Source organism: Varanus komodoensis, unplaced genomic scaffold (assembly GCF_004798865.1).
Source record: "Varanus komodoensis strain SLA01 unplaced genomic scaffold, ASM479886v1 scaffold45, whole genome shotgun sequence".
In the NCBI taxonomy this organism is placed as follows: domain Eukaryota; kingdom Metazoa; phylum Chordata; class Lepidosauria; order Squamata; family Varanidae; genus Varanus; species Varanus komodoensis.
The window spans coordinates 1,704,036-1,716,298 of NW_025336011.1; the positions used below are offsets into that span (position 1 = coordinate 1,704,036).

Consider the following 12,263-nt stretch of genomic DNA (forward strand, 5'->3'; position numbering starts at 1 on the left):
TAGGTTAGGCTGAACAAGAAAGTCTGGCCCAAGATCACCAGTGAACCTAACAGATGAATCGAGATCTTCCCCCCATCATAGACTGGCACATGTTTCATGTAAGAGAACTAATCAGTAATTGAAATGGAGCTGTTGTATGCACTGTGAACTTATTCTTCCCGTTCCAGATGCTGGAACCCATGCGAGTACAAGTGGATACTTGTAGGTTCAGGACATGAAAAGCGAACATTTCTACACACAAATCAGCATTAATAGGCAAGAATGGATTCACTGCTGCTAGATGACTGGATGGTCAGTAGGTCAGAAGGCTTTTGAATAAGGGAATTTTCACATGAATGGAGGATAGATAGGCCCTTGAATGGCTACTGGGTAAGAGAGGACATCTTCATATTCAGTAGAGGATACTGGAGATAAACCTGAGATTGCTGTCTCAGTCGAGGCCTGCTTTGTGAGTTTCCCAGAGAAACCTGGCTGGTCCGATTGACTTCTGCGGCAGCCTCCAGAGACATGAAGTGAAGGGTCTGGATGGAGTCCCCATTCCCTGCACTGAAGCCAATATACATTTTTTCAATCTTGATCACAAATTGAGGGATTTTCTAACATTTTTTGGAGGAGAAAAAAGGGGGAAACCGTGAAAAACATTCCTGTTAACATTCAGAATTGTGAATGAGACATAACTGTATTATTTGAGAAATGAGTACCGATCCCTAATCTGAATGGAAGCAATTCATGGCCCAGCGTTTTGCTTGTAACTGGTTTTTGGTGGTGCAAGAACCAAGTTCAGAAGGTGCACCGAATGGAGTAAGAGGTTGATGAGAATATGCATAATACGAGCTTACCTTGAGCAACCTGGGATCCAGAGATGCGACTGGAATTCTGGAGTGCTTCCTTGCCACAGATGTCCAAGCTAATATAGAGCTGATGTGTCTGGGGCCTGGGTGTGATACTGTGTGTGGTCGGGGTCAGAGCAAAGGTGCTTCTCCATACCTCCCTTCTATTTGCAATAACGCATTAAGAGAGCCAATACTTTGGCTTGCTCTTTCCCATGCCTCTGCTTTAATTTTCCAAGATTCCCCTCTGCTTAGGTGCACCAAAGCTGAATGCATTGGCTGAAAATGAGAATGCACATTGAGGTTATGTGTCCTTAAAAGCAATGCCTGCTGTTGATTGCAGGCATGACTTGCAAGCGGGGAATGCACGTGGCCTAAGACAAGCTTGTGATGTGATGGCCATCTTTGTGTTTCTTTTGCCCCATTGTCTCTGCTCCCAACTAGGAGGATGTTTCCTTTTCTGAGCTTCAGCATCTCTGGGCTGGACCCCGTGGCTCATTACAGCATCTATGTGGACATTGTGTTAGTGGATCAGCATCATTGGCGGTACCAAGGAGGGAAATGGGTTCAATGCGGCAAGGCAGAGGGAAATATGCCAGGTATGTTGAAGAAATCTTTCTCCTTCTCCTGATACACTCTGTCTCCCCCGTCTCCTGCTTTTCTCTCTCCTCCCTGGGCTAACTTTTGCCGTGACTGTCTCCTCCCCAGAACCCTGTTGCTTACAAGAGTAATCCTCTTCTATAAATGTGGCCAATTGGTCTCATTGTACAACCTTCATATAAACAGGAACTTTTTGCCCCAGGCTCATGTGAGATCCAGCTTGCTTGGTGTCCCAAGGCAGCCTTCCAGGGCCCCCTAGATGGCCACATCCCTTTCCTCTGGCCCCACCGCCTGTCCCTCAACCAGGTCGTTTGGTGGCTTCCTGACTTTTCCAGTTTTTCCCTTTCCCTCAACCAGAGGGGTGCCTCTCCTAAGGCCTCGGTAGTGGCAGGAACAGTTTGAAGCAGCAACATGTGGGCATTTCGAAGACCACCCCTCAGGCTGAAAGCGATAAACATGAGGCAACTTCTTGACAGGGTGGCTTCTCTGCCATGAAAGTGTTGTCAGTTGATCTCAAATGTGTGGAGGCCTCAGTCTCAAATTGGACTTGATGCTGCTCACATTGCTCAACCTTGTAGGGTGTTTTCTTTTTGTCAGACTGGCCAACGTATATGTGAATTAAGCAAGTTTGGAACCCAGCCATGGGGACTTAAGCCTTTTCTCCCATGGTTGTCCCAGTTGGGCTCACGGCCCCCTTAACACCTGCTCTTTGCAGTGAGAGAAAAGCCCCCATTCGAAGCATTGAGACACATATCCCTGTTGTAAAGAGCAGATGTGAAGAGATGTGATTCTACACAGGGTAAAGAATTTAAAATGCCTTCCCTGTGCTAGAGACAGTGTGGAATCTCACTTTCCCTAACACACACACACACACACACACACACACACACACACACACACACAGAGAGAGAGAGAGAGAGAGAGAGAGAGAGAGAGAGACAGAGAGAGAGAGAGAGAGAGAGACAGAGAGAGAACCTACACAACATGAGTGACTTCATGTCTAGTTCAGCCTTCAGGCCTCTACCCATTATCCTTATGAAGGTGCAAAGAGTAAGAACAAAGCACGTCAGATATATCCACTCAGTAATCCATGTGGCTCAAGTGTCGCACTCTGACAGGAAAGATCAAGGTACAAATCCCAGCCTAGCCATGAAGTTCACTGAATGATTTTGGGCCAGTTGTTCTCTTTTAGCCTAACCTCCCTCACACGGTCATTGTGAGCCTATATGGCGGGGGGAGGGGGGCAGAGAATACATACTGCCTTGGGTTGGTGGAAGAAAGGCAAAATATCAGCCAGTAAAGCAAGCAGATGGGGGACAGAGGCTTAGAGAGAATAGTTGCCGAAGTAAGTCTACTCAAGTTCATGGTTTAAATCCTAGCTAACATCACACTACATTTAGCGTGCCTTGCATAACTACGAGAATGAACACAGAGCAATCATGTGAGCACCAAGAAAGCATCATCAAATACCAAGATGATGGCAATGATGTGGTGAGGGAAGCATACTCCGTGCATGCTCAGAGTTACTTACTATGACTTCCTGCGTCCCAGGGCTGTGATGACCCCAGAATCCAAATTCAACTGTGAATCTTATTACTATTTTCTGTATTGATTCTAAATATGTCTTCACTACCTTTAAGAGACTTACTTGCCCTTCAAGGCAGTTCACACAAGAGTTTTCAAAGTGTTTTTCGTAGGACAAGTCTCACAAACATGGATCAGTAAAGCTGTTCTTGAGGTGGGCTTCCTCTGAACTGGACTTCCATGAGGGGTGTTCCCACATAAGGACAAAAGGCAGCAAATGGCTAGTTTCTGAATTAACATTTTAAGTAGAGGGATTTGTGGGACTTTCTGTCTCAAATGTCAAAATAAGTTGGGTGACTTTGCGTATTAAGCTTTTTGACTTGTTATTGGGGTGGAGGGGGACTGTGCTGCTTTGCCTCGGGCAGCAAAATGCCTTGGGATGGTTCTGCTGGTGTCCACTCAGATTTTGCTTGATGTGGCCTTAGCAAGCAGGCAAAAAGCAGTGTCTTCATGGAAGCAGACCCCTCTCCTCACTAAATCTCTGTGCTCCTCACTGGGTGGTTGCAAACGGCCCAGAGAAGTCCAGCTTAAGGGATGGTATGGATATGAAATAAACAAATCTATGCGTCATCTGGGAATAGAGCAACTAACGGAGTTTGGCAGAGGTTGTCCCTAACTTCCCCCTACACCTTTTCTTTGTTTTCTCCCTGGTAACGCACACTCATCTACCAGTAGAATTCTTGTGAACCTTCAGGGAAGACAGGGGAAAGCACAGCCTGTCACAAAGTAGAATGATCTGCAAAGTAGAATCAAATTGGGATGCATTAACAGAAGTATTACTTCCAAATCACGAGATTCTCTATACGCCTCACTAGTCAGACCTCACCCAGAAGATTGTGTCCAGTTCTGGGCACCAAGATTTAAGAAAGATGCTGGTAAATTAGAAAAGGTCCAGCAGAGGGCAACAAAAATGATCCAGTGTTTGGAAACACTGCCCTATGAGGAGAGACTGGGAGAACTGGGCATATTCAGCCTTGAGAAGAGAAGATTGAGGGGGAACATGATATCCCTTTATAAGTACCTCAACACTGTCACAAAGAGGGAGGTCAAGACCTCTTCTTGCTGATGCCAGAGTGTAGGACACGGAATAATCAATTCAAGTTGCGACAACCCAGATTCAGGCTGGACATCAGGAAAATCTCCCTCACTGTCAGAGCAATACAACAGTGGAACCAGCTGGGTAGAGAGGGGGTGGGCTCTCCCACACTAGAGACATTCAAAAAGAAACTTGACAGCCATCTGAGAGGGATGGTGTAATGTGGTGTCCTGCAACAGCAGGGGGTTGGACTTGATGGCCTTCATGGCCCCTTCCAACTCTAGTATTCTATGATTCTATGAAAAAGAAAGTGGAGACTATGGACCAAGAAGACTCCCCAGTGGTGATGACCTGCAAGGTCTGTGCAATGTTTGTTTTCTTGCCTGAGGTCAACATGGCCTGCACACGCAACAAGTGCAAGCCAGTAGCTGTGTTGGAAGAAAAAGTGAGAGCACTGGAGTGGCAAGTGTCCACCCTCAAGGGAATAAGATAAGCTGAAGAGTTTTTAGACATAGTGGTGGACCTAGAGCAACTAAGTGTAGCACAGGAGCTAGAAGCCAACAGTGAGCTGAAACAGAAGAGGAGAAGTCAGAGGCAAAGGAAAATGAGGAGAAAACTCCCTGGAAAAGGGTGACCATTAGGAGTGCAAGAACTAGAAGACACTCTACATCACTGGAAGCAGTGGGACTATGGAGCCTCTTCCAAGCACTTCAGGATGAGATTGGAGGGCAGCCTGCAGTACAGTTATGTCCCTTCCTTCTTATCCATGTGGGAACAAATGATGATGCAAAGCAGAATGTTGAAGAAATAATGGCAGACTTTGAAGTTTTGAGGAGGAAAGTCAAGAACTTTGACTTTCAGATAGGAATGGATGGATGGGGACAAATAGATTTTTCTTTCCCTTACCATTTCTCTTCCAAGAACAGATAGGGCCCCATCCTTCCTGTTCTTGGAAGAGGAATGGTAAGGGAAAGAAAAATACGCTGGGTGAATGTGGCGCAGACACAAGAGATTTGAATTATGGGCCATGGGCAGCAAACGCTCCCTGGAAGATGGACGGTTGGCAAGGGATGGCTTGCACCTTAAAAGGGCCAGAAAGAATGTGTCTGGTCACAGAATGAAGAAGTGCATCTCCCTCTCCTGTAACGGAATCTTACAGGAGAGGGAGAAGTACACCTGGAGGTTACAATGGACTTACGTAAGACACTTATGTGACTTACGTACCACATTAGAGACAGCAGCTCTAATAGTGCCTAATAATAATAGGTGCCCAGAGTCATCCTGGCTAATGGGCAGGGTAGGAATGTAATAAATAACAATCTTCCAGAAAATGTAGGAAGAAAGCTAGATTATAGAGCACATGGTCTTTGATTTCTATATGCTAATGCCTGGAGTGTGAGAAACAAACAGCACAAGTTTGAGCTGTTAATACAGGAGGGTGAATATGACCTGATAGGTATAATTGAAACTTCATGGGATGTTTTCCACTGGAATTCAGGAATTGAAGGTTATAACTTCTTCAAAACAGAAAGAACAGAAAGGGAGGCAATGTCATGCTATATCTGAAAGTTGCATATCTCTGCACAGAAATACAGGAAGATGAGTTTAGTAGCTCCATTGAGACTGTCTGGGTTAATATAAATGGAACAAGGAAGAAAAGGAATGTGGTGGTTGAAGTCTATTACCAACCACCTAATACAAGAATGAAACTTTTGAAAAGCAAATTGCCATTGTTTTAAGGGGATACAATGATGATGTTATGGGAGGGGGGCAGAAATTTCCCCAGTATCTGTTGGGAGATAAATTCTGCCTCACATGGGCCCTCCAAGGAATTCCTAACATGTGTGCTGATAACTTCCTCCTACAGAAAGGGGAGGAAGTAACTGGAGGAATGGCTATCCTTGACTTGATTTTAGCCAGCTGGGAAGACCTGGTAGTTATGGGATCTCTTATGAGGGGAGAATAAAAGAACTGGGCATATTTAGCCTTGAGAAGAGAAGACTGAGGGGAGATATGATAGCACTCCTCAAACACTTGAAAGGCTGTCACAAAGAGGAAGGACAGGATCTCTTCTTGATCATCCCAGAGTGCAGGACGCAGAATAATGGGCTCAAGTTACAGGAGTCCAGGTTCCGACTGAACATCATGAAGAACTTCCTGATCTGAGGAAGTTGGAGGAGTACAGCAGTAGAACCAATGATCTAGGGAGGTTATGTGGGCTCTCCCACACTAGAGGTATTCAAGAATTTGAATTTAATGAAATGTCAGGGGTGTTCTCCAAAAATGTTATATTTGGCCATTTTTCCCACCCCACCAACACTCCCCCTCTCCATCAGTTTTGCCCAAAATCAAGTCTTCCCTTCTTGTGGCAATAGCAAATATCCAGTAGATCTTAAACAGATTCAGCAAAGAACTATATTATTATTTATACATTTTCATTTATAATCCATTTCTTTTTCTTTTGCAAGGAACCCAAGGCAACTTACACAGACCTTAACCTCCTCTTCTTCCTTTTATCCTTACAATGCTGTAAGGAAGTTTAGGCTAAGAGTGAGTGACTGGCCCAGAGTCACCCCAGTAACCTTCATGGCTAAGTGAAGTCCCATGTCCCAGTCCAGCACTCTTACCTGCTACACCACACTAGCAATCCTAGCTAGAATCTGCTGGAAGGTGGTGGTTGGAGATACGTTTGTACTCTCTCAGTTGGAGTTCCCATTTATGTTCTCAAGGGGTTGCTTTGTTTATTTAAATACTTATATTCCTCCATCATTAAGTACTCAGGGCATTTTACAAGATCCACAGGGAACTCATTAATAAAATCATCACACCAGTTTAACTTTGTTTAAGTTTCTCTGAATCTAATTGAAAAGGTCTGGAGAAGGTTGCTTCCCCTTCTTCACTGTCTGAATGCAATCCTGTTCTTAGGAGCTTTGGCTCCCTCTAACGGTAGGATGAGAGATTGAATTTCTTTACCTTTAAAGCACACTGGTGCTTTAACCTACTCTGTGGTCACTGTTACCTGTCCAGGGAAAGAGGCAAATATCTAAGGTATGCATAATTTTGCAGGCAAAAAAGTTGACATTAGGCATAAAAGTAGAAGCTGAGGCAGGTGGTAGTGAGGGGAGCAAGATTATCAACAGTCAAAAAAGTAAGTTATTTCTACAGTAAATTATTTCTTCGGTAAATCACCTAAGTTATTTCTACCCCTTTAAAACATGCAAATGTCCGACAGACAGACAACAATACACGTGGCTTTAACCTGCTGTGGTCTACTATTAACTGGACTATTTTTGATTTAATTTTGAATCTTGTTTTATTGTTCGAATGGTTTATAATGTCAAGTGACCTGGATGAATTTGTGCCTAAGAGCAGGCCAGGTATTTTCACATACATAGATAGATATAAAAAGATATACACATAAACAGATGAAGCATTACAATATATTTTCAATTAATGATATCAGGATGGATGCAGGACAGGATCTACAGTCTGCAGACAGATGGGCTGCAACCCAGAAGTTATCTCTGACCAGGGATCCACCACTCACTGCAGTATATCCTGTTGTTCAGTGTCCCCTACCACCTGTATAGCATTTTCAGGAAGCTGATGGGTCTCTTTTATGGGGGAGAGGACAGCAACAATGCATCCATGCACCCAATTCAATCTGGGTCCAACCCATTATTTTGCACTAAAGATAACCAAAGCAATACCATTTGCAGTACTAAAACTCAAAACATTTCAGAATAATAGCAGATTGTATTCTAGAAATCATGTTTCATTATTCACCTTCCCCTGTTCAACAGTTTTCCTCCTCCTGTTCTCTCCATGTGCCGAAATCAATACATACATATTGTTCTGTGTTCATCCATTGATAACTGGATAGTCGATGGAGGGATTTATCCATTGATCCTTCTCTAGATTCTACATATGAACTTCAGTTAATTTTCATTATGTCCAACATACAGCATTCATCCAGGAGCTGTATTCCAACACATGCAGAGAGCGCCCAGTTGGGAAAGATTCAGAGATCTTTTTTTAGATAGAATCTTGGACAAGATAATTGATTGCTGCTTTGTGAATCTATGACCATGGCTTTGCTATAAGATTTAAGACCAGTTTTAGTCCTGCTCGGATGACATGCTTTCCAACCAAGGAACTCTGGGAATTGTAATTTTCTGAGTAGATTGAGTAGATCAGAACAAAGAACTGTCAGCATTCTGTCAGTCTAGGAATCTCAAGCTTTCTTGCTAAGGAAGCCAGCTAAAGTGATTTCAAACTGGCTTGTGTATTTGGAATGTAGACATTCCCGTGGTTTCACAGTAGGCCCAGCACATGTTTTGCCATAGGACTAAGCAGGGAGACTTCAAGACGCTCACCAGAAATGCCATCTTCCCGGCAGGGAATCGGACGTACATGCATCCAGACTCACCCAACACTGGAGCGCACTGGATGCGGCAGGAAATCTCCTTTGGGAAACTGAAACTCACCAATAATAAAGGAGCATCTAACAATGTCACCCAGGTAATGATGGTGGCTCTTGGGGTTGGCCCAAGTCCTTTTGCTGCCTCCCTAACCAAAACCCGGGAGGGTCGGTGTCATGGTATGCCGAGTTGCCAGCCCCCGGCTCTTGCGTAAATGACTCCTGTCCTGTTTGTCCAACAGATGATCGTGTTACAGTCCTTGCACAAGTACCAGCCCCGTCTACATGTCACGGAGGCCAAGCAGGGTGAGGTGGATGAAGCACACCCCTCCCTTTGTACCCAGACCTTCACCTTTCCAGAGACACAGTTCATTGCCGTCACAGCCTACCAGAATGCAGATGTGAGTTTTCGTGGGGATGGGAGTCCATGCTCTGTTTCAGATGGCAGCCTTCCATCCTTTGGATAATGCAAGTGTGTGGAGGTGGGAGGTTCTGAACATTGAGCTGAGGTGTATCTGTGCAGGGTTTGGGAACAGGGCTACACCCTAGCACCTGCTAATGGGTGCCCCAAATCCCTTTTCCATGCCAGGGCTCAATCTGGAAACATGTCTAATAGCTGGGGAATTGAGAGTACCTTTCTGCATAGAGGAGAGTGCATCTCCCTGGCTGCTGTGGATGAAGGAACTGGAGCTGATGGATGGCTGCGATATTTGCTCAGCCCCAGGGACAGCCACATCAGGGTCTCAACAGGCTTGCTAATTAGAGGATATGCGTTACTTTAGGACTACAACAAGGATGTGGCTCTCCAAGCCTGGGCTTCCCATTTGGTCTCCCGTGAGTCCCCCAGACGGCTTACCTCCTTTCCCATCACCAATTGTCTAGTGTAATTTTTCCTCCTCTCTGAAAGGTTGAAGAGTCTCTTCAAAGGCTTAGTTACTAGCAGTAAGAGTTAGTAAATGGGCAGGAGGTTTTGGTCCCATCCATCACCCTGGAATGTACCCCCTGAGAAATTCTCCAAAATTGAATTGGCCCTCAGGCCTAGTTTCCCACCTTGTGCTGCAGTCAAAGCAAGTTGTTCTTCAAAGGACTGCTTCCGAGATATATTTTATATTTTCGACACTCTTGTGTCTCTCTGATAGAACCCTAAATAGTTGACCCTTGCTGTTTCCTCACCAGGAAAAATCTATCTTCCCGGTGGTTGTATGATGCCAACACCCCGCCTCATTCACAGATGCTTATGGGGAAGGCCTGGTGTCACCACCTTCTATTTGTGGCTCTGTTTCTTAATCTTCTTCTGCCTATTCCCTTAAGACAGACAATCCATTATGGAGAAAAAAGATGGAACTGCTGTGTACTGCTTTGAATTATTTGTTTCATTTCTGGACCATTCATAAAAACAGAGACCACAACAGCTTCCCACTATGCCAACAACTAAAACAATTTTTGAATGAGCTAGACCTCGTAGCTCTCAGCACTAGGAAAGTAGCAGTGCTAGGAGACTTCAGAAGTACTTCCTTGAAGACAGATGTTTGTATGCTTCTCAGCCACCATGTGCTCATCACGAGTAACACAGATCTGCTTAGGCCCAGTCAGCCGTAGAGTAAACCCACCGAAACCCCAGAGACTTAAGTTAGTCTTGTCTAATTCAAGTCCCATGGTTTGTGAAAGCTTACCAATGATCACATGCCATCACCTCCCGTGACAACTGGTTATGTGGCTGGCACCAAATGTTTTATAAAACGTTGTCAATGTACAAAAAGTCATGCTGTCAGTAACTCAATGAACAGTTACTCTCTTGTTTCAAGATCCTCACTTAATCAAGGACAGATGGCTGTGTGTGCAGGCGAGAAAGTGTGGGTGCAAAGGAGAAAGACTTGACGTAAATCACCAGGTCACTGCACGCACAAGGTTGCTTGCATCCCCATGTGTCTGTGCAGAGAATTTCTGTGCGATAGTGCAGAAATTGGCTTTCACTCAGTAGACTGTTGTAGATACGCCACGGTATCCCAATGCCATCATAGTACAGTATTTGAAAGGGGGGATTAGTCAGCAGAGGCTTTGGCTGGAGCAGATGTAAAAGAAGGGGGCTGATCTGGCAGCGCAAGGGTGCTAGGAAAGATAATGCCTTTTTCGTGGTGAACTTCACAATGAGCACGCATTCATTTTCGCCTTTGTTTCCATTAGATCACCCAACTGAAGATAGATCACAATCCTTTTGCGAAAGGCTTCCGGGACAACTTTGATTCGTAAGTCTTTCTCTTCTCTTTGTCCAGTGTCAAATTTGATTGGCAGTTTAGTAGACGTTGGTCCCAAGGTAGGGCTGCTTCACTTTCCCAATTTCAATTTCCCAATTTTTAACTACTTGTTAAAATATCGTGGAAATTGAAAACTTTCATTCTTCTACCTCCTCCCAAGCTGCTGTAATATGAATATACTCTGTTCCTTGTAGAGGCATCTTCACCAACCTGGCACCCTTCTGATATGTTGGACTACAACTCCTATCATACCTCCACAAGCAGCATGATGCTGGATGGGTATAAGGAAGCTTTACTCTAACAAATCTAAGAGGTGCTGGGTTGAGGAAAGCTGTTTAATGGATCAGGGCCACAGCAACTGCCCAGTGCTGCTGCCTCAAAAGTGAGGTAAAGAGTGGGTGTGGAGAGAAAAGGCAAGGCTGGCGGTAGAAAGGGAGAGAAAGAATAGCAGGTTTTTCTTAAAGCAATATCTTGAGAGGAGGGCAGAGTTTTCTGGGCACGGTTGGGGACCTCAAGCATTCAAGCTTTGCTGACCATACAAACAGGACAATTTAGACATCACCCTGCTGGTGGTTAAGCTTCTTAAAGGGTATAGCATGGCTTGAACTGGTTACCCGAGATGCTGAAACATGGCTTGAAGTGGGGTTTCAAGCTGTGGTTTGTGCTAATTACGGGCTGGCATGATGGCCTGTCCAGTCATCCTCTTCTTTCACACACGTGTTCTCCCTCTCCCTCTCCCACTCCCACTCCCACTCCCACTCCCTCCGCTTCCCGCTGCTCTGCTCCAGGATGTACGCCACAACAGAGGGGGACCGCACAACCCCATCTCCGCCCAGCGTTGCCAGCTGCCAGCAGCTCCTGGCGGGCAGCCGCTTCCAGCCCTTCCTGCACGATCAGTACGCGCTTCCCCAAAGCCGCTTCTACAGCAGGGAGCGGGCCCCGCTGCCCTTGCCACCCAAGGATGCCCACCACTGGTATTTTGCTTCTCAGCAGCCGTCTGCTCCCGCTCTCGAGTATGGCACCTATGAAGGAGACTTCAGAGGAAACAAGTTCATGTCCTATGGGGTGAAGCCCTTTGCCCTGCAGGCTGCCCCCCACCCCTCGCTGCCTTACTACCAGGAGCACCCCTTTGGCCCCACTGCTGCGTGGAGCTCCCCGCCTCAGTATCACCACCCCAAGCCCACCCCGGGGGCTCTGAGTTGGTTCCGGCCCATGAGAGACTTGCCAATGGCGCCTGCGGGTGAGGAAAAAGGGAAGGACAGCGAGAGCTGGGCCGAGCCGGGCTCAGTGAAATCGGTGGATTCCTCAGACTCCGGGTTGTACGAAGCAGAGTGTAAGCGTCGGCGGGTGTCTCCCTACATCTCCAGCGCCGAGAGCTCACCACCCATCCGCAACGGAGAGCTCTATGACAAAGACGGAGGTGATGGTGGTTACTACGGCTTTTATGGCAACTGAGGCGGGGACAGGGACACAAGAGGGAAAGTGGCTGGAGCCTTCGAAGCATCCAGAGCTCCATTCATATCTGGGCATCCTGCAAA

At 45.9% G+C, this 12,263-nt stretch overlaps 1 protein-coding gene across 1 annotated transcript in view; it reads left to right on the forward strand.

The window, feature by feature from the left end:
* TBX21 (T-box transcription factor 21) overlaps nt 1-12,263 on the forward strand; it is a 52,588-nt gene extending 40,325 nt beyond the window's left edge. The window contains exons 2-6 of the mRNA XM_044444777.1: nt 1,275-1,429; nt 8,450-8,571; nt 8,713-8,871; nt 10,655-10,716; nt 11,514-12,263. Coding sequence (XP_044300712.1) covers nt 1,275-1,429; nt 8,450-8,571; nt 8,713-8,871; nt 10,655-10,716; nt 11,514-12,180 — 1,165 coding nt within the window. The 3' untranslated portion in view covers nt 12,181-12,263. The remainder of the gene's footprint in view (nt 1-1,274; nt 1,430-8,449; nt 8,572-8,712; nt 8,872-10,654; nt 10,717-11,513) is intronic.